The sequence below is a fragment of the Piliocolobus tephrosceles genome, chromosome 3 (genome assembly GCF_002776525.5).
Source record: "Piliocolobus tephrosceles isolate RC106 chromosome 3, ASM277652v3, whole genome shotgun sequence".
Lineage (NCBI taxonomy): Eukaryota > Metazoa > Chordata > Mammalia > Primates > Cercopithecidae > Piliocolobus > Piliocolobus tephrosceles.
This window is the reverse complement of record NC_045436.1, coordinates 93,177,911-93,202,559: the sequence shown is the minus strand read 5'-3', so window position 1 is coordinate 93,202,559 and position 24,649 is coordinate 93,177,911. Positions and strand designations below refer to the sequence as shown.

Sequence of the window (24,649 nt, the reverse complement as noted above, 5' to 3'; positions counted from 1 at the left end):
ATTGCCTAAGCAAAATTAAAAATAAAAGAAGACGACCATGAAAATGAGATGCTGCCTGTAATTCTATTTTGGAAATGGTGACTACATCTAGTGATCTAGAAATGCAAGTGGAGACCTGGAGAACACAGTATATCTTGTTTGCTTCATGTCCCCTGACCTTATGTGCTGAAAAGTATTGAGTTTAAGTAGGAGCATTCAAGCCATCCATCCTGTTTTACAGAAAGTATTATTCTAAATTCTTCCTCAACCTAAGTACTTTGAAAGAAGAAAAACAGATCAAATCAAGTACTTATTCTTAATAAGGGAGAACATGCAAAAAACAGAAGCTTGATTGTTGACAGTAATATGACTATTCATAGATTATCATTAATTTGTATAATGCCATAAACATTATACGTTATTCAAATTTGAAATCTTTTAAGAATCTCAGAGTATAAAGTCCAAATCTACCAATGTATCAAGACAGCTTATGGAACTCCAGAGGGGTTCCTCCTTCTGGGAGCACCCTTTATCTGAGTTATTGAAGCCAAGGAGTCAATTTAATCTCCTTCCCCTTCTTCACCTAACTCATGAAATTCATCATGAAATCTGACTAGTTTTGCCTCCCACACATGTCTCAAAAAACTCTCAAATTTTTTATTTCTGAAATTCTCTCCATGACTATCACCAAGGTTAGAGTGCTAGTCCTCTCATGACACCTGCAGTTAATACAAGCACAATTGCTTCTCAGAATGGTTGCAATCTCCAGGTTTAGCCCTTTGAAACTCTCCTTTAAAATTCATCCTCTTTCTCACTGGCAGAAGGATCCACCTGCTATGCAAATATAATTCCCGTCCTCCACACTTACACTCCAGCAACACTGCACTCCCTTTTTTCTCATACACCCTGCGAGCCTTTGCTCAAGACCTTGTTAAGGCTTCAAACGCTCTCCCCACTTTTCCTCATCATTGTTACTCATCATTTGGTCTCAGTTTGGTTTCATCTGCTCCAGGAAGCTAGAGCCTCAGGGCTTCAGTGGCACTCTACGTGTACCACTAGCTTATGTCCTCTCCCATCTCATTAGGCTATGAAGTTAGCAAGCCTATCTTGCTAAAGAAAAAAAAAAAAGATAGTGGAAGGGGGCATTGGTGCTCAAGGAAAAAGCCCGATAAAAGTTTGTTTTTGCTAATTATGCACTTAGACTTCATTACTCTTTAAGGTATTTATTTCTTAGACTCTATGCTGGATTTTCATAAAATAGCTTACAATAGTACCAGCTTTAAAACTATAAACCTGAGATTATTGATTAGCAGAACACATTACACTACATGGACAAACTTATTCTTTTTTTTTTTTTTTTGTCTTAAGAGAGTGTCTTGCTATGTTGCCCAGGCTGGACTTGAATTCTGGGGCTCAAGTGATCCTCTAACCTCAGCCTCCCAAGTAGCTAAGACTATAGGTATGTGCCACTGCACCCAGCTATGACATCCATATTCAAGCCTAACTTATCAGTCATACTTTCGATGAGGAACCACAGAATGTCATTACATAACTTGCACCCACAAAAAAGTGCCAGTTGTACTAGTTAATAATAACAAAAAGTAACACTGATTATATATCTCAGAATATTATATAAACCTCCCAGATTTGTCTATTAACGCTGGGCTCCCTCAGATTTTGCTCCGATTGTTTCTTGTATCCAGGCTCTCGTGGGATTCTGTTCGGATTCTTTTTCATGAAAAGTCAGTTTCAGGCAGTTTTGTTCTGAATGTATTTTTTTTTTTTTTTTGTATTTCAATAAAACTTTATTTATTTATTTATTTATTTTTATTATTATTATACTTTAAGTTCTAGGGTACATGTGCACAACGTGTAGGTTTGTTACATATGTATACATGTGCCATGTTGGTGTGCTGCACCCATCAACTTGTCAGCACCCATCAACTCGTCAGTTACATCAGGTATAACTCCCAATGCCATCCCTTCCCACTCCCCCTCCCCATAATTGGCCCCGGTGTGTGATGTTCCCTTTCCTGTGTCCAAGTGATCTCATTGTTCAATTCCCACCTATGAGTGAGAACATGCGGTGTTTGGTTTTCTGTTCTTGCGATAGTTTGCTGAGAATGATGGTTTTCAGCTGCATCCATGTCTGAATGTATTTCTTTTTAATTCAGCCGCACAACATATTTTGTTCACAGAAACTATGTTCCTAACAAAAAAGTGGGGGCAGGAGAGTATTCAAAGTGTCTTGATGCCGCTCAGTATGTCTATAAGGCAAAATTGTTCTTTTAATTTGAGAAAAAAGTGGCCAGTGATGCAAAATGCCACATTTAAATGATGAGAGCTCTTATTTATGATGGTTTTGCTTCTTACTAGTTGTTTGATTTTACCAAGTTATTTTATCTCTCTAGGCCTCAGTTTTCTGTTCTTTAAAATGGGCATATCTTAAAGTTGTTGGACAATGAAATAACATAATATTCTAAATGCTGAGATTAACAAGGTACCTATGAAATGCTCAATAATTGCATCTACATTTTTATCATCATCATAAAAAATATGTTGCAGATATTTCTGGCTGACATCAAGTATAAGCTTTAGAAGATACCTGTCAGATCGTCCTCCCTCCAAGCTGTATCGCAGGTAATTCATACCATCCAGGAACTGACTGCTGGGTAGTGAGTCATCACCTAGTTCTTTTAGGTCCTCAGGCCTAAGGTATTCTCCCCCATCACCAGTCATTGTGTCATCACCTTGAAACAATCAGAGGAAGAAGCAGGATTACTTGCTGAATGTATGTCAACTACAAAATATGATCATGATTGTGAAATGCATCAACATCATTGCCTTGATATTGATGAAACTTCACTGCACACTAGAACACAGAACACCAGCAAACAACCATACAGTGCTAAAACTTAGAGATACAACATTTGATTCATTTTCTTAGTACTTACCAAGAAGAATCACTTGAATTTTAATTCTTTTAATATTAAGTTTGGATATCCCTTGTTGTTTACTTCTAGGAGAAAAAACTTCTAAGATGAATTCTAATTATAGATTTATCAAAACATAGGCATAGTCTGCTTTAGGATTAAGCCTACATTACTTTCAGAAAAAAATATGAGTTTTATTAACATTTCAGGAGACTACATCTATTCTTTTTCATGAAAAGGTGAAGGGGATGGTTGAATACGGAATCTGTCACATAATACAAGCACAGTGCAAGCTGCATATTATGGATCCATTGCAAAAAGCCAAAAAGATTATTTAAAAACCAAAAGTTGACTGGCTGCAGTGGCTCAGGCCTGTAATCCCAACCCTTTGGGAGGCCGAGGCAGGTGGATCACCTGAGGTCAGCAGTTCGAGACCAGCCTGACCAATATGGCGAAACCCCATCTCTACTAAAAATACAAAAATTAGCTGGGTGTGGTGGCGCACACCTATAGTCCCAGCTATTTGGGAGGCTGACTCAGGAGAATTGCTTGAACCCAGGAGGTGGAGGTTGCAGTGAGCCGAGATTGCACCACTGCACTCCAGCCTGGGTGACAGAGTGAGACTCATCTCAAAAAAAAAAAAAGTCTGCTTATATACTCTTTCTTTCCCCCAGGTTCCTACCCCATCCCTTCTCCCAAAAACTCCAGCACCAAATTCTGAATACTACTCAGGTTCCAGCATCCTGTCCCTCCTCAGAGTCTGTTTGCTTTTGCATTTCATCTTGCTTCTCCTAATTTGCCAGTTCTCACTGCTGTCTCTCAGCAGCCAAGATGGTCACAGGGAATAAACACAACTCAAAATAAGCTTTAACTTCTTGGTTCTTAAAAATGCATAAAACTCCTTAATAAAATAGGGCCTACATTTCAAATTTTCTTATTTCTCCCATCTATCTTTCCCTCTTGTTATACCTTGGTAGGGTGAGGAAGGTTTATAAGGGTGAAGAAAGAAAAGGTGAGAAAGGTAAAGATAAAAGAAGAGAGTTTGGCTGGAATGACTCCATGTCTGAAGGAGCAAGGCACAGTGTTTGATCAGGTAGAACATGCCAATCAATTAGAGGAACCCAGCCTTCCTCTCTTGTGTGAATAGAATCTTATTAGAAGAAAGAAGGACATTTGAAGAGTATATTTTTAATCAAATATATCAAAATTTTATGACTCTGGTGACAAGACAAAAATTTAAAGCCTCTGATTGGCCAGGTACAGTGGTCCACATCTGTAATCCCAGCACTTTGGGAGGCTGAGGCAGGAGGATTGTTTGAGCTCAGAAGATTGAAACCAGCCTGGGCAACACCTAGACCTCGTCTCTACTAAAAATTTTTAAAAATTATCAGGACATGGTGTCATGCGCCCGTATTCCCAGCTACTTGGGAGGCTGAAGTGGGAGAATTGCTTGAGCCCAGAAAGTCGAGGCTACAGTGAGCCATGATCGCACCACTGCATTCCAGCCTGGGCAACAGAGTGAGACCCTGTCTCAAAAAACAAACAAACAAAAGACCACCTCTGATTACACTGAGTTCATGAGTGAATGTCCTTTACGTTCTCCCTTATTTTGTGCATTTTGATGGTTTTGTTATGATGCCATCTGCCTGAGGCACCTGCTAGGTTCAGTGCTACTTAAAGTGAATTTTTAGCATTTTTATGTACACCTATGGTGGCCGTAGGTATATAGCCAATGTCTTGATTATGTCTCAGTGAGAAATGACCCAAAGAAGCAAAGTCCCTAAATGCTGAAAGCAGCGTCTAAATCCTATCCCAGTGTTGGCATTAGCTGGAAAGTCACCTCTCTGGGGACTAATCTTGTCAGTGCTATATAAAATTTCTCTCAAAGACAGTTAGTTGTATATAAATCATGCTATTCAGTAATACATACCAGCAGTAAAAGATGGAAAGTGAATGCAAGCAGAAATTAACAGAATGTGAAAAATCACTTGGAAAAAAATTACCCAGGTTGGTCTATAACTGGAAAATTCTGCATACAAATCAAAGTTTTAAATGTATTTAATGAGCCCCTGAAATACTTTTCTTGCTTCCCTTAGTGGGTGAGAAGATTTCTGCTAGTGTAAAGCTGGCCCATCCCTGCCTCCAAAGCCTCATCCCCTCCCATCTTCCTAGATACCTTGCCTGCTAGGCCCTTCATCTTCAACCTTCTCTCCTCTGTTACAGATTCTATGGAGGTCTTTCCCCTTCCATGGATAAAATATCCATATTTCTGTGATCTCTGAAATATGGTAGCTTCTTTCCCAAACTCTTAGACCTTCTTTATTTCACATTCTGACTCCTCCTTGTTAACAATTAAACTTATCAAGCAGATGTTTGCTAATTTCAGCAATTAATCAGCAGTGAGAAGTGATTTATTTGGTAAACTATTCTCCTTGATTTCTCTGACACAAATCTCTCCTGGTCTTCCCCCTACATTTTTTGAGTCTTTCTTCCCTGTCTCTACTTCTCTTAAATGTTGATATTTTCCATCTGCCCTTTCTTCTTATTTCACATATTATCACATGGACTTAGAGGTCCACTAACTATACACAGACCTGTATTGGTCCCAGACCTCTCTCATGAACTTTGTATCTATATTGCAATTGCCTTCTGGACTTCTCCATCTAAATTTTCTGTAAGCATCTCAGATTTAGCATGTCCACAGCAGAACTCATTTTCTTTACCCATCCCCTTGTCAATATGCTTCTCTTTGAAAATTCCCTACATGAGCAACTAGCACAACTACTTCCTTGCCCAAGCCAAGGGGGGAGAAAAGATGATTTAAAATAATATTCAGATTAAAAGCTTTAGCTCTTATTTGCTTGAATAGAGTGCCATTAGACTTGGAAAGAATTTTGTACAACTCAGACAGCTTTAAGAGAATCATTATATACTTTCTTTGTTTCAACTTACTTATTCAATGTGAAAACAGAACAAAACCAAAGCAACCTTTAGTTTTTACATTATAGAACAAACCTAAAATGAATTTCTTTATTATTTCCTACACTTGGAATAACTTCCTTCTGATTGTTATCTATTTACTCACTTAATAGAATGATGATTCCCAGGTTAATGACTTAGCTTTTTCTTGTTGTTTTATTATCCAATGTTTCCAAACAATTTTGTGAAAACTGTTTTGTACTAACTGTGAAGCATCAGTGTACTGCAGGCTTTTTATGTACAATTGATGTTTTGATACCCAGAAAACACAGATTCCTCAGTGACAGTGAGTGGTATATTTAACCCCTGTAGGACACAGGTGACAATAGCACGGGAATAACTTAAATAAAGTGGAATGGCAGCCAGGCACAGTGGCTCACACCTGTAATCCCAGCACTTTGGGAGGCCAAGCCAGGTCAATCACCTGAGATCAGGAGTTCGAGAGCAGCCTGACCAAAATGGTGAAAACCAGTCTCTACTAAAAATAACAAAATTAGCGTGGTGGCACACACCTGTAGTCACAGCTACTCTGGGGCTAAAGGCAGGAGAACCTGGGAGATGGAGGTTGCAGTGAGCTAAGATCACACCACTGCACTCCAGCCTGGGTGACAGAGCAAGACTCCATCTCAAAAAAAAAAAAAAAAAAAGGTGGAATGGCTCCCCTTCCTGACAACCCCACACAATGCTGGCAAGGAGATTATCTGAAACATTACAGAACCCACTCCCTCTCAAGCAAGTATTATGCCTGCTGAGACATGAAAAAAAGGCTGAAAGCTGAGATGAAGAGCCCCACTAAGTGTTAAGTGTTCACAACAGAAGTGAGCGTATCAAAGGAGAAGGCGCCTCTATATTTCATCCCAACATTCAGCCAGTCTGGAGTTCTCTTGATTACCAGTACACATCATTCCAGAGTACTAGCACAGATATATGCACAAGCCACCCACTCATGAATTCATGAGAATAAGGCATACATAAGTCACAATTCTATAGGCATTTTGGTTATACAGATGCCAAAATCTCGAGCCCCACCTCATCATTTATGGCTGGGAAGCCGAGTCAGTGAAGACAGGGATCAACTCATGATCCTACGAAGACTTAGAGGATTACCTTCACATCTTTCGTTAAATCTGGATGCTATAATTCTCTAAGACTGAATTCCCATTTCTGTCTTTTCCTTGCATTTCACGGCCATGTTCTTCCACAAGGATGATATTTATATCATGGCTGTGCTATTACAATACTTTTCATACTAGGTTTTGATTCCACACCCACCACTTAATAGCTGCGTGCCATTGAACAAACTACTTAATGTCTCCAGGCCTCATTCTCCAAAAATAAGCCTTTCCTTAACCAAAAAAAAAAAAATACATATATATATATATATGGAACGGTATCCACAGCCTGTGTCACAGGGATGGTATAAGGATTAAATGAGACATGTACCTAGCATTATGGAGGTTTAGTAAATGCTTTCTCTTTTCTTAGATTTCTGCTTCCTTCCAGGTTCTTCCCAAAAAACTCCTTCTATGTACCACTGATGGTTAAATCTTTGTAAAAACAGGCTTAAATGTTTTCATCGTTAATTGAAATCTTTAAGGTATTGTGTTTCCCAGGCTTTTCAGCAAAGAATTCAAAGAGTCCACAGCTGAGCCCGGTATGTTTTCATGCATCAGCAAACCGAATGACTGGAGGATTCTGCCACTCTGTGTCTCTCTCTTGTACTTTCCTATCTCAAGATTTTCCCATACTGTTCCTTATCTAATCCCTACAATCTATGCACCCGGTTATTACTCTCTCATTTCTCAGCATGTTCATGAGATGGTGTTAAGTATATGTAGCTCCTGATCTCCCCAAGTGGATATGAAAACCTGACAACACAGTGCCTTCCATTATGCTGCTTTTAATATATACATTATTTCTCTATATAGGCTTCCTAAGACCTGCCTCATGCTCACCTTTGATTCCACTGTGGCACCAGTTACAGAGCTTTCCACACAATAACATCACATTCACTATTTGTTAATTGGATTCATGAGTGGATATTGTGGATTACTTTAATATGTATACAGCAAGTTAGCCTGATAGGATATCTCAGTGTAAGAATATCTCAATGTAAAGTCTTACCTTATGATTTTATCTTGAAGAAACTAAAGAAATGTCTTTAATATTTATCCTTAAAAGCTATTAGCATTAAACATAGTGGCATTCTTAATGGCAAGAGTTTGAATACTCTTTTTGGGTATCGATATACTATTGCTACTAATAAACAATAGACTGTAGAGAAAACAGGGATTAGCTAATAATTTTCAAACACATGTGGCTGCATTCTGTCCACATGGATGATAGCAGGTTTTATAAAAACATATTAACTTCACAAAACATTAAAGGGTTGGCATTGGCAATGTCAACCAGCCAATTTCCTTCACACTAATTCTTTCTATGAAAAAGTTACTTATCAATACTCAAACAGATCCTTTACATGAAAATTATTCAACTTGAATTTTCTTCTGGGAAAGAAAGGTTATTAAGTTTTGGCTATTTCTAAAAATGGACTTCTCTTACCGCAAAAGATAATCTTGGTCATTCACCAATATTCTTCACAAACCAAGAATTCTTATCACCAGTAATATTTAATATATAACATTTTTAATAATGAAAGTACAGAATGTTATAATTCATCTCATTTAATACAATAGGCAGATCTGAGAGGCTATTTTGTATAAATTTCTTTTATAAACTCAATATTAAATACTTTAAATGAATTAACTAATAGAATTCTCCAGCAATTATTTTGTAAATAAAGGGCTATTTTTAAATTGAATAATCACTATTCAATTTATCTGATTTATAAGTTTAATTTTTCATGTAATAGAGTTGCTTAAAGTGGTACCACATGTACTCTGGAAACTTCTTATTAGATAAAATATCTTATATTATTCAGGTTTCCTTATATGCCAAATTCACCCTAAACAATTTTTAAATGTTACTTTATTTCTATTCTTAGCTATATTTAAAAATCATATAACTATTAATATATTTTTAATCACACCTAAAATATATCATCAACCCAGAAGGTGATATAAACTGCATTTATTTCAAGTGGTCTAACTTAGTTATTATTATGTTCATGCTAGCTCAATGTCAACTAACAAAAGAATTACTTTTCTCTAAATTTACATTCTAAGAAAAGATACTAGTTGTGGAAAATATTTATATAATGTTCACTAGATTATAATTATGTTAACAGGTCTCAATAATAGTTGCAAAATCATTAACAGTACAAACAATTCATGACTTTAAGCTTCTAAGTTAATAAAATCCGCACACTCAAATGCACACATATACAATTTCACTCATGTTACACATGCTATTTCAAAAGAAACAGATTAGTGTTAGGCATACAGATTTAAGCAAGTTGTTCTATCCAGCTAAGAAAAATTAAAAGCAAAGAAAAGTTTTCACTCCAAAAATTTCCTCCAAGGGTACCTGAATCACTAAGTGCCTCCCCATCAATAAAGTGGTCACCAAACTGTTTAAGAGCTGTTCAACATACAAGTAAAGATAAGAAAGATGATCTCACAAAACAAAATATGATATGCATATAGGAATGCTGAGAACTAGTTTGCAAGATAGAACACAAAATTATACTAAATATTTGGAACTGCTGGCTTTGGGTATACCTTTGAATTTATTCAAAATAATACATTGATCCAACAATTGTTCATTCTTGTCATAAATTCTTATAAAAGCTGAGAAAACTCAATACCTATTACCAATAGGTGATTCGACAGGTTGGTTCTAAATAAGGAAATCTCAATGTGAAGTTTTATCTTATGATTTTATCTTGAATAACCTAAAGAAACATCTTTAATATTTGTCTGTAAAAGCAATTAGCATTAAACCTAGTGCCATTGTTAATAGCAATAATTTTTCAAACATACATTTTCATGTACATATATGGCAGTAATTTTTCAATCATGTACAGTGGATGAATTGCTGCACTATTGAAACTTGGTTGCGTGGTTTTTTTCTTTCTTTTTTCTATCTCCTCATAAAAAATGCTTAAAAAATTTGTATGTGCTGCTTTCATGATTTTTTAGTAGCAAATTTTTTTTTTTGGTCCAAGTGGAATATTACATGGAAATTCAAAATACAAAATGAAGAAAAGTCAGCTACTCTAGTTGAAGTAGAGATAGGGAGCCGGACATCCTACTGGCCCATCTCCAGCTCTAGCCCAGTGTCACACACCCACTCCAGGCAGTCCCCACTGCTCCTTTAGGAAAGCAGACTTCCTGGGACTTAGGAAGCCATTGCCTGAGATCATTTTTATCAACTCTAAAATTATAGGGGGGATATTTTCTGACTTAAATAATACATTCTTCTGTTGAATTTGTACTACTTCCTGCTGTACTATTTTTAAACCTTCTCTAAGGCTCTTTTCCTCTGGGCTTACAATATATTCTGTACCTATGAACCAACCAGAATACAGAGATTTCTTGGCTGAAGAAGAACACTCCTTGATGGAGTATACTTTAAAGTTTTTACTTAAAGGCATTTGAATAAAAAAAGATTTTTAACATAATTCAAACATATTTAATAACAATTGTGTTAATATATAGCTATTTTAACACATGGCCAGTTTCCAGTTTTTCTCCTTTTCCAGTCATATTATTTAATAGCCATTAATTATAATGCTAGGAAAAAAGAGATAATACCAGAAAAAAATATACTAATCAGAACTGCTCCTTGGCTCCTGCTGCCACGGCAAAAGTAAATGTATTGAAACAAAGGTGAAAAAGTGACTTTAAATGTTAAGATTCTGTCATCCACATAACCAGCTTGGTCTCTGAAAAAAAAAAGGGTGACTTGCCCTTGTGTAAGAACATGACAGGTGTCATAGAAGATTGAATAGAAGTCTTACCCTCTTCATCAGAAACATCAAGAACCTCAGTCATCGTCTCAGGAACATTTAGTTTGTGTTTTTCTGTAATAGTCTGGAAAAACAAAAACCATTAATGTTCAAGTTGAAACCAAAAGTAAACAAAAGATGAAAAGCATCACATAGGAGGCCACGCTCAACAGCAGCAGCAAGCCATTGAGCCTTGACTACGGCATCTTTCCCACGTGTATATTTTGGAAATTTGCTTTCATGAAAACTCATTTGTTCTTTTTGAAGATAAATGATCATTTACGCCAGAGAAGTTGTACAAGAGACAGTTCATTATTTTGAGTTCTCATTTGAAAAATAAATTCTTTAGCAATTGTATTATTAATAATAATTAGTTGTATTGAGAAGGCAGATTGATGTTTTCAAAGCTTCCCTAAAATGAACTAAGCGATGTTTCCAGAAAAGCTTTAAAAAGAAGCAATGAACATATGCAATGTATTAAAAGCAAAGCCATTAGAAAAGAAGCTGTAAATAATGTGAAAGATATAAACTATTTGGGCAGAAAATATGACACATCTTTTCTGGGATCAGAGGATCAAATCATCTTTTTATTATTTCACTGGGTTACAGTTCTGGTTTGTTGCTTATTTGCCTTACACAATAGCACTCCAAGGTTGTCAATCCACTGCCTTTCGTTCCTAATGTAAAGTGTAAGGTTAGGAGACAAGGAACTGAGGTTAGCTGCCTGGGTTCAAATTCTAACTTCATCACTTATTACCTATAAGGCCTTAGCAAGTCCCCTAACCTATCTGTGCCTCAATTTCCTCAACAATAAATAAAGGGTAGAAAAGTACTTCATAAAATGGTTATGAAGATTAAATGATGTAATATATGCAAGAGCTCTAAAAATAGTGCTTGGCATATGGCGGCACTCCATAAATATTAGCTAGCATAATTTATTATGATTATTGTAACTCAGTATTAAATGCATCTTAAAAGTGAAGAGCCTCTGGACTTTTATAATCATTCATGCACTCAAGGAAAATTTTGAATGTCTACTGCATGCTTGGCACTATTTTAGACATGAAATGTATCAGTGATTTTTCAAAATAACAGAAGTTAGACATAGCGACAAATACTGCATAATCTCACTTATATGTGGAATCTAAAAAACTCATAGAAGCAGAGAATAGACACCTGGTGGTGACCAGGTGTTGGAGAAGGAAGGGGGAGGAGCATTTGGGAGATGTCGGTTAAAAGATACAAAATATTAGTTAGGAGAAATAAATTCAAGAGATTTATTGTAAAACATGGAGACTACAGTTAATAACAATGTACTGTATACTTGAAAATTGCTGAGAGTAGATTTTAAGTGCTCTCATCACAAAAAAAAGGATATGTATGTGGAGGTAATAGATATGTTAATAAGCTTGATTTAGCCATTCCACAATGTGTGTGTGTGTATGTATGTATCAAAACATCACATTGTATACCATAAATATGTACAATTTTTATTTGCCAACTAAAATAGATAAATAAAAGACGTATGTACCCCCCAAAAACATAAAAATCCAAATCTCATGATTTTGAGCATCACCTAAAGACTACTGAGTCTCAAATTCAAACCTTCAGTTTCTGTAGTGAAAATACATTAAGGGCATCAATTGACACTGTCATGGAAACTTTAAAAGAAAATGAATCCCTTGACATAAGAGTAACATCTTCAACTAAAGCCACCAAAGTACAAAAAATAGGTTGTCTAGTTGTTTAAGCTTTGACATAGACATTAGAGAATTGTTTGAATGGCTATAATGAACCTATCATCAATTATTTTCTTTCCAAAAGCAGTAGATAACTTCAAATATATTTACAAAGAAATTCAACTGGTTAATCAAATTTCACTGAGCAACTCTGACTATATACATATATAATATCTGTGTGTTAAGGGGAAGTGATCATAATGTGATACTGCATGAGCTTTTTGGTGGCTCTTCATTTTCTTCAGGAAACTGACTAAACTGGCTCAGAAGAGCCCTGTGATTCAGTAAAGAGGGAGAGGTAGCAAGGCCTCATCTCTCATTCCATGCTACAATCGTGTTGAGCTGCCTTTATTTTGACAGGTCATATTCTCTCATGCCTCTGAGTTTTTCCACATATTCTCTCATTTACCAGAAATCTCCTTTCCCCTCTTCTCTTGGCTCAGGTTAGATGTGACTTTCTTGGAGAAACATTCCCTGATCCTCCCCAGTGAATGTCTTTGTTTAACTGTGTTTATCTGCTGCTATGTACTGCTAGAGCATCGTGTGTGCTGTGTCATACACTACGCACTGTGTGTGCCCTCTCTGCTTATCTGCCCCCACACGAGAGTGTGAGTCATTTAAGAGGAAGATTGTTTCCACAGCACCTGAAACATAGCAGGAGCTTCTCAAAGTATATCAAAAACTTGGTAATATCAAATTATGCAAAAAATAAATTTAAAATCCACATCATGATGAAATGGATTGTCTCTGGGTGGAATTTTAGTTAAAAGACAGGAAGAAACAGAGAAAGTAAAGAAAGTCTCCTGCTACTCACATGAAGGCACCATTGGAGACAAGGGTTGTAAATTCAGCTTGCCTGCATATTTCTAGAGATGTTTAAATAGTTTTATTCAGTGTCTTATTCACTGAAAGCAAACTAAATGCTGCAGGAAAAACAAAAGTATCCATCCAAAAATCTGGAGAATAGTGGTGGTTGATAAATATTTGTTGAATGAACAAACTCAAAAAGACTATTATAATATACCATTTGATTATTACTTTATTATAAATTTTAATTTAGAAATTTAACACCAATAAATTATAGCCTATGTTCTGTATCAGTGGTATTCAACTATAGCTACATATTACAATTATTAGAAAAAATTTTAAAAATATTGTTGCTTGGGTCCCATAATGGACCAATTAAATCAAAATCCATAGGGATCGGGCCCACTATAATAGGGACCAGGGTATTTTTTAAAGGTTCCTTAGGTAGGTTTATTGTGTAGCTCAATTTGAGATTCATTTTCCTGTATTAGGGAAAGTGTATAAATTGCAGGAAAATGATTTGCATTTAAAATATAACATAGAGACTACCCTACTATGACATCTTATTCAACATTTTTTTTTCTTTTTTTTGAGATGTCGTTTCACTCTTGTTGCCCAGGCTAGAGTGCAATGGTGCGATCTCAACTCACTGCAACCTCCGTCTCCCAGGTTCAAGCGATTCTCCTGCCTCAGCCTCCCGAGTAGCTGGGATTACAGGCGTGCACCACCACGCCTGGGTCATTTTTATATTTGTAGTAGAGATGGGGCTTCACGATGTTGGCCAGGCTGGTCTCGAACTCTTGACCTCAGGTGATCTGCCTACCTCAGCCTCCCAAAGTGCTCGTATTACAGATGTGAGCTACTGCGGCTGGCCTTTATTCAACTTTTTGGGAATACTTAAAAATGTGAAAGGATGCCGGGCGCGGTGGCTCAAGCCTGTAATCCCAGCACTTTGGGAGGCCGAGACGGGTGGATCACGAGGTCAGGAGATCGAGACCATCCTGGTCTACATGGTGAAACCCCGTCTCTACTAAAAATACAAAAAAACTAGCCGGGCGAGATGGCGGGTGCCTGTAGTCCCAGCTACTCGGGAGGCTGAGGCAGGAGAATGGCGTAAACCCAGGAGGCGGAGCTTGCAGTGAGCCGAGATCGCCCCACTGCACTCCAGCCTGGGCGACAGAGCGAGACTCTGTCTCAAAAAAAAAAAAAAGTGAAAGGATGTCTACTATATTAGACTGTATTAGAAAGTTAATTTTTGCAGAAATGTTTTAGAGTATTTGTCCTTCATAGTAAACATTTCATAAGGAGATAATTCTCTGTTTGAAAACAATTGCTGGAGATACTTTTTAAATGACTAAGTTTCATTGCCTGGTCATCTCAGTTTCTATTTTCAGGTGCTGATAATGGGACTACATTTTCTTTGTACTTATTTGTAAGAGTGGAAATAATAATCTACTTCAGTTTGGTAACTGAATGCTATCAGAATTATCAGCAAATATATGTGGCAACAGAAAAAGTAATACACTGTGATCACATTGGTGACTGATATTTTTCTGTATAGATATTAAAAATGGCCTCTATATACAGTGTCATAAATATAATACCATTTATACATGAGAAGGTATTTGACCTTTAGAAGGCCATCAGTGAATATTTGTTGAATGGATGGCAAATAAGTAGTCCTACATATGTATAATGTAACAAGAAATGAATACATATTTTCCTTTTAAACAAAATGTCCTTTGAAAACTTGATTATTTAAACATAAACATGGTTTTATGCAACTACCTCTGAATAGTACATAGAGAACAAAGCTATAATGAAATTATCATGGACATCTCTTTCAGCCACAGAATCCAATATACTATGGTCAAGATTAGAAACTACTTTAGAAGTTAAAATGAGTAGGATGCTAAGTACAAGATTAATGGGATATAATTAAATTAGATAATATGGCAAAAGAAATAGTACGTAATAGACAGAAGAGAGATTTAATAATGAATTTATATTGTTAATCACGATATGAAAAATGTAGAAAATAAAGTAGGGGTTTTTAACATTCTGCTTTACAAATAGTAGTCAATATCTGATTTGTTCTATACAAAAGAAACTGTGTGTTTAACTGATCTTCACTTAGCCAACCCTCATTCAGGCAATCCCCCTGGTCAACAATTGCATTTATATCACATAATCACTAAGCCACTACAGCATACTGAGTAATCTTGGTTATGATGCCACCTTTTAATGCCCACATCCATGGCTTCCATCAGTAAAGTTCAAGCTAAACTTGTTTTTGTTTCTAAACATATTTATACCAATCACACATATTAATATAACTTTAATAACTAAATTAAATATTATTTGAATACTGTTTTTTTTTCTAGAAAAGCTAGGGTAGATGCTTTTTAAAGTGCCACCACTCCTGGCTAATTTTTGTGTTGTTTTATAGAGACAGGGTTTTGCCATGTTGTCCAGGCTAGTCTCAAATGATCCACCATTTTGGGAGGCCAAGGCACCTGCCCACCTACTACTCCCGAGTAGTCCCTGTTACTCTGAAAGCCGAGGTGGGAGGATCACCTGAGGTGCAGTGAACCATGATAGCACCACTACACTCCAGCCTGGGCAACAGCATGAGATCCTGTCTCCAAAAAAAAGAAAGAACAGGAAAGTACCCAGGACATATAAATATCATATAAACATACACATTATAGCATGTATATATACATAATATAATATGTATTGATATTGTTTGTGCAAGAATGGCAATTTAACTTCTAACCGATGACCCATATTTGCAGAATCATTTTGGCTCTGCCCCAAAAGGTGCCAAACGACTTTACAAGTATTTATTGTATTGCAATTTTTAGGGCTCCTATTTTTAAAATTTTTAAATTTTTGTGTATACATAGTTGTACGTACTTACAGGGTACAAGTGATATTTTGATATAAACGTAAATATAATGATCAAATCAGGGTAATTGGGATATCCATCCCCTCAAACATTTGTCATTTCTTTGAGCTGGGGAAATTCCAAATCCACTTCTCTAGTTATGTTGAAATACACATTTTAGTTAACTCTAGTTAGCCTGTTGTGCTGCCTAACACTAGATCTTACTCCTTCTATCTAACTGTATTTTTGTACCCTTTAGACAACTCCTCTTTATCCCCTCCTCCCCTGATTTTCATGTTAACTGACCTGTGGCATCAGGTAAGATTTAGGATTTAGAATATTCACATTTTCTGCAGTTTACTTAAATATTCCTTAATGATCAAGTAATAACATAATATAATATTTTTATTTTACTAACTTATTCAGTAATTTATGGTCTGTATACCAATTATATGCAACATAAAACACAATTACTTTAAGATTATACAAATAATAGAAATAATTGATGATGGTTGATCAATTAGTTGAAGGGTGAGTCATATGTCACAGTTCTTCCAAGCTGCATTAGTGAACTGGGCTTGCTGGCTTCTGTCGCCAGAAATGTGTCTCTACCATTCTGGTATCCATTCTGGCAAACATATAGTGATTGTAATCCCAGGAGAATGCTAAACTGTCTCATATTCCCTGCTGCATCTCACAAAGTAAAGTTAGAAAAGCAAAGGTTAAGGAAACAAACCACAATTCCGAAGTGCCTCAGAAGTTTCTACAGAAGTGGTTTTTCCTTTACAAACTACTGTCTCACTGTGGTCTCTACACGATGACTTTATTCCTACTTCCAGGTAAAGAACTCAAAAGGAAGAACAGGAAAGGAAACTTTCTTCGATCAAAAGGACTACGTGGTTGCTCATATGGCACATCACACAAATCCAATTCATGTTAAATTAATATGTCAGTTGTGCAGGTGTAATGCAACTGTTGCATTTAAGCGATGATAATAACATTAACATTTTTTAAATTTAACTTAAGTTGTCTATTACACTATCATCAGTAGTTTCCAATTATTTTTAGTGACTGTAGATTTTAGAAAATGATATTGAATGTGAAACTCCACAAAAATCAATAAAGAGCACTATTTAAGTGGTTTTTCTTTCTGTTGAAAATTAAGTGAAAACAGTTTCTTCACAAAATTCCTATTAAGCTATTTTCAGCAAAACCAAAGTCAGTTATATGAGAGAGGTTAAGAACATGGGATTTAAAACCCGACAACCTAAATTTGAAGCTTAGATCTGCCCTCAATGCCTTACATATTTTAAAACTTAAATATTACTGTTTTTTAATATCATTAATAACACATTGTGTGGAAAAAATATTATCTGGGAAAAGAATGATTGAAAATCTCTTTCCAAAGAGAGGAAGTTTATTGTAAGAAGACTCTCAGAATAGATGAGAATAAGTCTCTTCTTCCAATCCTTACCCCAAAATTCCATTTCACAAAACAATTAAGATCACAATTATAAGAGAAACCAATTGAAAGAGCAGCACACAGTGAAGAGAGACCAGCATCAAAACATGTAACCACTAAAACTATCCATTTAGATAACAGAGTTACTTGTTTAGTTCATGTGGACAATGATTTCTTAGTGTCCTAACTGAAAGCAGAAATGCTGTTATGTTTTCTATTTTAATTGACTTTTCACCTAGAAACTTGAATTCTAAGTATAGTGACTTTTGATGGAGCAATGCTCAGCTACAGAATGTAGAGAATAATAGTTACCAGAGAAGAAAGCTCACAGAGGGTTCTAAAAGGAATTTTCAGCCCCCTGTCTTCTCCAGAGCTAGATGTGGTAGAGAGATGATCTTGTCTCTGACTTCTGACAAGGACACTGAGAACTTATTCAGAGACAGCAATTACAGTATTTAGAGACCAACCAGAGAATGCTTATTTGCTCCTTTTTAAATAGAGATCTTTGTTTGAAGTCATTCACCTGAGTAATATCTACAAACCCAAGATCTCTTTGAAACCAGACATATAAGTTCCATAGTTCTGTTGTGTAAAATATGAATTTATTTTCTTACCAAGCCTGATTCTCGTTCTCTACTCTCATGACACTGAAGTTGCTGGTGGGAAGGAGTAATGTTTTCACCACTGATAACTCTTCAGCACTTAGCACAGAACTTAGCACATATTTTATGCCCAGTAAATAATGAAGGAATAAATCAGTTAATGAAATGAATGGAAGCAAAGTAGGTACAAGATAACAAGAGATACGAGCTTGCCATCTAGTGATAACTTGGTAAAATAAACATACATTATTCCCAGAGCAGGGAAAAGCTAATAAAGTTGAGAGAAAACATGACTTCTAATGGCCGAACAGGTGTGCTTGGCCAATTTTGCCACTAGAGGCTTCATGTATTGTGATGTACACATTGTTTTAAAGATATCAAATGAAGTGGCATGTATGTGTAGGCCCTTAACATGAAGATATTCCTGGTATAAGAAATCATAAAGTAAGAAAAAACTATTAAATATAGTGACCTACAAGTATGGTGCCAGGCAGTGACAAGACCTGTTTTTCTCTTATATAATTTATAAAGTTATACTTTAAATCTTTAAAAATATTGTGGTGCACTGGCCAAAGGTTTTAAGATTCTGCCTCAGAAAACAAGGAGTGCTATTCTCTCCCATCTAAATTCAGTTTGTGTCTTGAAGCTCATTAATAAATCATAGACCACTCTGCTTAAAACTGCACATTAAACCAACTGTAGTCCGTCACTTCGATGTATGTCAACAGGAACGTACTGTCAGCCTGAAGAACAAAATTCCTTTCTTTTTCCTCACATCTGTCAAAAAAACAAGCATTTCAAACTCTATATGCATTTTTAGTTTGCAGCATTTACTAGAACCTCCTTCAGAATTATTTATTCATTTGTGGTCTTACTGTCTTTGAAGAGCTTCTCATGTCTTACTGTTCCTCTACTTTTCTACTTTATGAAGATAAATGAAAGAGCTATTCTTTAATTCATGCTTAAAGTAGAAAGTTAGTGAGTGAATAAATGCAAATGTAACAGCACTTCCACTTTCAGGTAGGAGCCCCCTCTCAAGAGGCCTCCTTTAAACTTTGCTCCCACTGAATGGTACAGGAGCATTAGGACTCAGTATTATCATGGTCTTTACTCTTCTAGAGCTTCTCTAGCAGAGGCCAGTAATAATCACTGATTTGTCATGGAGAGTCAGCAGTTGTATTCAAAACAGAGAAAATAAAAAATTTAAAAATATACGTTTTTACTATACAGGCACAATTTACCTAGTAAGCACAAGGAATTCTCTTTTTGAATTAAAAAATAATAATCAGAAATAAGATGCAAAGTAAGGATGAATTCCTCTCACTGGGAGTTCATGTGACCCAGTCATGAGCACAGTGTTGGGAGGAGCAGGGTCTTTCCAGAGGCTGGCCTGACCTCCTGGCTAAGATAAGAAGTTTGCAGTGGAGTGTGTTACCGCTTTGCCAGCGGTAGGTGTCATACACAACTAAAGGAAAAGGGCAGAGGAGCCAGAAAATAAGAAACCAGTCACAGAAAAAGGAATTAAATATTATAAAACTATATTCACACATTTTGTAGGGATAGATGCTGAGTAAAGGAAGCTGAAGCCCTGTGTTCCTTGTGTGAATTCACTTACTTCTGCATACTCCTATGTATGTGCTACAATACATTCAACAAAAAGAAGTTCAAAACTAAAAGCCCCAAGCATCTTGTGAGTGAAAAAGTACTGTATGTGTATTTAGTTTGAAAACGAAGATAACAGGGCTGAAGCTAATCAGTCACTTATACTCACTGTGGTGGTGGTGGTGACCTCCTCGGTCACAACCTTCAGGGTGTCGACCACGGAGATGTAGCCCAGACGCTTAGCAATCGCCAAGGCAGTGTTGCCATTCTGAGGAGAGAGTGAAAGAAAGAGAGTGAGAAATAAGAGAGAGGACTGCGATGTGAGCCAATGAGCTCACCCGCTGCTCTGCATGAGCCAGCATTTCCTTCCAAAACAAGGCACAGCTTAGGAAAATCACTAGTTTTTACCATTACGTCTAAATCTGTCTTTGTAACTTCTTCAGACTATAGCCCAGGTCACCATGGTAACACAACAAGCTTGCATCTGCTTGCTCTTTTTAATAAGAAGCACTTGACGCTTTAACCCTAAGGTTGTCAAATATCTTCTACAAATATTGTATTGCGCTTAAGAAAGTGCCTCACGACGCCTCCAAAACCTGTTAGCAAGTACCAGGTACACTCATCTCTCATCAGAGGCTAGGCCATCTGCTGCAGGTAAGATGTTACCGTAGGGAACACGGTAACATATTTAGCTACAACTGTGCAGAAACTCACTGTGCAGTAAAATAACACAAGCAAGCAATTCAGGCTGCATCCAACCCAGGCCACTCGGGATCCCAGTTCGTTTAATTGCACCGCTTAGTTTACATTTCAATGGCTCCACAACCCAATGAGCTTTGTTTAAGCCAGCAGCTCCCTTACTGTGCTCCCTTAAGAAGGCGAGGGGGTCAATTCGTGCTCACATCTGAGAGCCAGCTGTAAGCAGAGCACGTTCCAGCAGTCCAAGAGGAGGGCCCCCCTCTCCAGAGAGAGCCAAAGAGTCAGGCTGACTGCTTTTCCTCCTAGGGCAAGCACTTCTGGGGAAGTCACACTGACTTCTGGAAAGTCTGCCCAAAAATCTGGGGCTTTCCAGAGTCCAGGGGGTTATTTATTAAAGAGGAGGAATCTGACCTCACTCAGCTCATACACGAAGCCACCAGGTCAAGAGAGGAAAAGGAAGAAAGCGTGTTGAGGGGCAGTGGCGTCTGCCTTACCGCGGTGGTGGCGTTGGGCTTGGCCCCATGCTGGAGCAGGACGTTGATGATGTGCGTGTGACCCTGCTGCGCGGCCTGGTGCAAAGGCGTGTAGCCGTTCTGTGGAGGACAGTGGTGGCGGGCCCAGCGCCCGATATGCAGAGGGAGAGGAAAATTAGGTTAACCTTCATTTTGAATAGTCTTATTTACAACAAAACCATCACAGATGCTTTATTTGGAGCCCAAGATTATCAGCAACCCATTTCTCAGCAGCAAACACTCCCTCACACCTTATGGTCTGCTAAGCAAAGAGAAGAGACCAGTTGATGAAACAAACTTAACAGACTCCAAATGATAATTATTAATACATTTTAACCAGTTAGCATTAAAAAGGAGGGCTCCCTTAAGAAGGTGAAGGGGGTGGGTGCAGTCAACTTCTGCTCACATCTGAGCTGAGAGGAGAGATTTAAAATAAGAAAGAGCATTATCCCTGTGATTTCTTCCCTGGGAAACAAGAGTAAAATTGTTTTTAACTGAAGGCTGCAGAGGGTCATATAAACCACTGCTTGTTCATCATGACGCTCCCAATTATTAACCTTTGGCTTAGCTTTAGGGATTCTAAATCATTGAAAGTAAATCTAAATCTTACATTCCTTTCCAAGAACAGCTTTTCTTCCCATTTCAGATAAGATGAAACTGAAAATAAGAAAGTTAAGTAATTTCCCCACAATCGGGTGAGGTTCCAATCCTGTGCAGAAGACCATGGCAGCCAAATGGCTACCAGACAATGGCTATTATTTATTAAAATCCACCTGCTTCACTTCTCATAAAATGTTATCTATATGTTTCAGACCCAATTGTCCTGGGCTCTAAGTTCTGAGTGGCGCTTTCATACTCTAAGCTTTTAAGTGTACATATCCCTTTCATCCAATGTCACTGCTGCTCTGTGAGCAACATACATACTTGCTTGTCCTGTCTACTATATATGTGGATGCTACATGATTTCTTCTATAAATTCACTGCACTCTGTCTGCCCATAGGAACATGCCCATATGTATCAGGGTCTACCTCAGTGTCTCTAAGTGTGGCACATCCTCAGCTCTGTCATGTTGGAAGTCTTACATCTCCTTATAAATCCCTACAATGGGATGACCCCAGGAAACCTGAAAATATAAATCAATTACAGGGACTCCAGGAAGCCTTTGGCTATTACAGGGACTCTGCTGTCAAATCAAATAATCCACGGATGTTTAAGGAGAATACACTAGGTGACACTTCTTTTCATAAAAATTCTTCCTTTTCATTGTGTTTACATCCATTAAATCCACTGAATTTAGTTCATCTCTTTAATATCAGCCAAGTTAATTCATTCGACACCTTTTACTAATCACACACTATGTGCTAAATAACTTAGCATGTAAATTAATAAAATAATATATCACTATAATATATAAATAATTGTAAATTCTCTATAAATATATGTAAATTAATAATGCCAAAGCAACATTCTTGCCCTCAATAGATCAGTGGACATTGTGGCCACAAAAATGTTCCCCAGCCCTGATTTAATCTAACCTTTACCTGAAATCTCCAGTGAGGATATTTGCCAGGGAAGTCTGGAGCACTTCAAAAGTGTTTACATAAACATTTGGTTGATTCTTAATCCACTGTCATAGGCCCATCTGGCCAGAAGCTCTAGACCCAGTGCTACCGATTATTTGCAGACCCTTAATCCTCTCTAAGCCCCAGTTTTCTCATTTGAAAAATGAAAATGGCCAAGATTTCAAGTTTGATGAAGGATCAGATAAGTTGCTCTTGAATATGTTTTCTTTTCTAGCTTTGAAAATTTTAGCAAACACTTTGGTGTGTGTGTGTGTGTGTGTTTTTTCTTTTTTTCCCTCATCGAAGAGCTCTATAATCTTCAGTGTCTTTATTTTCATGTGCTGTTCTAAACCCTCTTCACAAATTAAATATATGATTAACCAGGTCTGGTTTGTCCCAAGCTGCTGTAACAGGGTTTCATTCTAATTTTAAGCAATGAATAGTCATAAAACAAGTTCATTCTGCCAAATCTTTTATACCACATCATGAGAGTTTACAGAGTAAAGTTAATTTATATGTTTACATTTTTAAAGCAATGAATCCATTTTTAGTAACTACAGCTACACATAAGATATGAGGAAGAAAACCTAATTCCTTTCCCAAAGATGCCTTTTCATGTGAAAAAAAAATCTGAAGAGTTTATTAAAAGACTGTCTTTTAAGGTTTGTATCTATTTCCCTGAAGATATGTGGTTCCAAATGTAACAGTGCAAGCAACTCAGTTCACTTAAAAAACAAAACAAAAAAAATGAAATGATAAAATGAGATTTTTCTTTCAATCAAATCTTCATTCAATGCAGGTCAAACTCCAGGGAGATTATTGATATTCTCTAGACAATATAATGTTTGCCTTCTAAATATTATAACCATTTCAACAATGAAACATTTAAAAATATGATAAGCATTTTCAAGCCCTGCCAACATCTCGCTATACTGTTGCGTTTGTTCATTTCAAGAGAATACTTGGATTCCAATAAAAATGTCTTTCCTGGAGTGCTTATATGCGAGCTGGCTCAGCAGAAAAGGCTTTAGGAGCTAATGCCTGAGAATTCATATTAGAGGTTTTAAATAAGTCTCAAAGTACAATTTCATGAGAACTTAAGAACTGGCCAGAAACCAGGCAGCAGCTATTCTTGCTAGAGTTAGGTTATAGGTTTAAATCTCAAATGTTAATAGTATTATTTATAGTTTAAAAATCAGTTAATTTTAAATTAGCTATAAACATGATTATGTATAGAAATGATTTTGTTTCTGCTTCTAATATAAAGACTGACTTATAAAACTTCTGTATATTTTTAATTTGTATAATCTTGAATTGATGGCTTTGAAAAGTCCTGAATGTTCTCACACTAATTTACTTGAGCTCATTCAAATTGCTGCAATTAGAAATTTCTGGGTCACGCTTGGTGGTTCACACTTGTAATCCCAGCACTTTGGTTGGCCAACGTGGGAGAATTTCCCTTGAGCCCAGGAGTTCGAGACCAGCCTAGGCAACATAGTGAAACCTCATCTCTACAAAAACTTTTAAAAATTAGCTGGGCATAGTGTCACGCACCTGTAGTCCTAGTCAGTACTGAGGCAAGAGAATCACTTGAGCCCAGGTTCTAGGCTGCAGTGAGCTCTGATCGTGCCATTGCATTCCAGCCTGGGCAACAGAGTAAGACCCTGTCTCAAAACAAAAAGAAAAAGAAATTTCTGATACATGAACTTAAATAAATGTGCAAATAAATATTTCTTTGGATCAAAGAATTTGGAGCTGCAAGTTTTATTATGCATAATGGCCACAGTTATAGTATGAACTTCTCTTCACCTTGAACCAAATTGAGGGCACTGAAGTGAGGTGTTATGTTCCAAGCTTGCTTTGCTGAATAGAACCTTTTGAATGCCACTGGGGAAACTACTGGGATCAAGTCAGCTCTGCATTATCCTTGAGAACTTCCAGCCCAGGCCTTATACATTATTGCCTCACTGAGC

The 24,649-nt window shown here is 36.9% G+C and overlaps 1 protein-coding gene across 39 annotated transcripts in view; it reads right to left on the bottom strand.

Moving 5' to 3' along the window:
- ANK2 (ankyrin 2) overlaps nucleotides 1–24,649 on the bottom strand; it is a 583,169-nt gene that overhangs the window by 70,315 nt on the left and 488,205 nt on the right. For all 39 annotated transcript variants that reach the window (XM_023219998.2, XM_023219984.2, XM_023219996.2 and 36 more), the window contains 4 exons: nucleotides 21,096–21,194; nucleotides 20,072–20,170; nucleotides 10,813–10,885; nucleotides 2,585–2,729 (listed from right to left, as the gene is read on the bottom strand). In XM_023219998.2, the coding sequence (XP_023075766.1) occupies nucleotides 2,585–2,729; nucleotides 10,813–10,885; nucleotides 20,072–20,170; nucleotides 21,096–21,194 (416 nt within the window). The remainder of the gene's footprint in view (nucleotides 1–2,584; nucleotides 2,730–10,812; nucleotides 10,886–20,071; nucleotides 20,171–21,095; nucleotides 21,195–24,649) is intronic.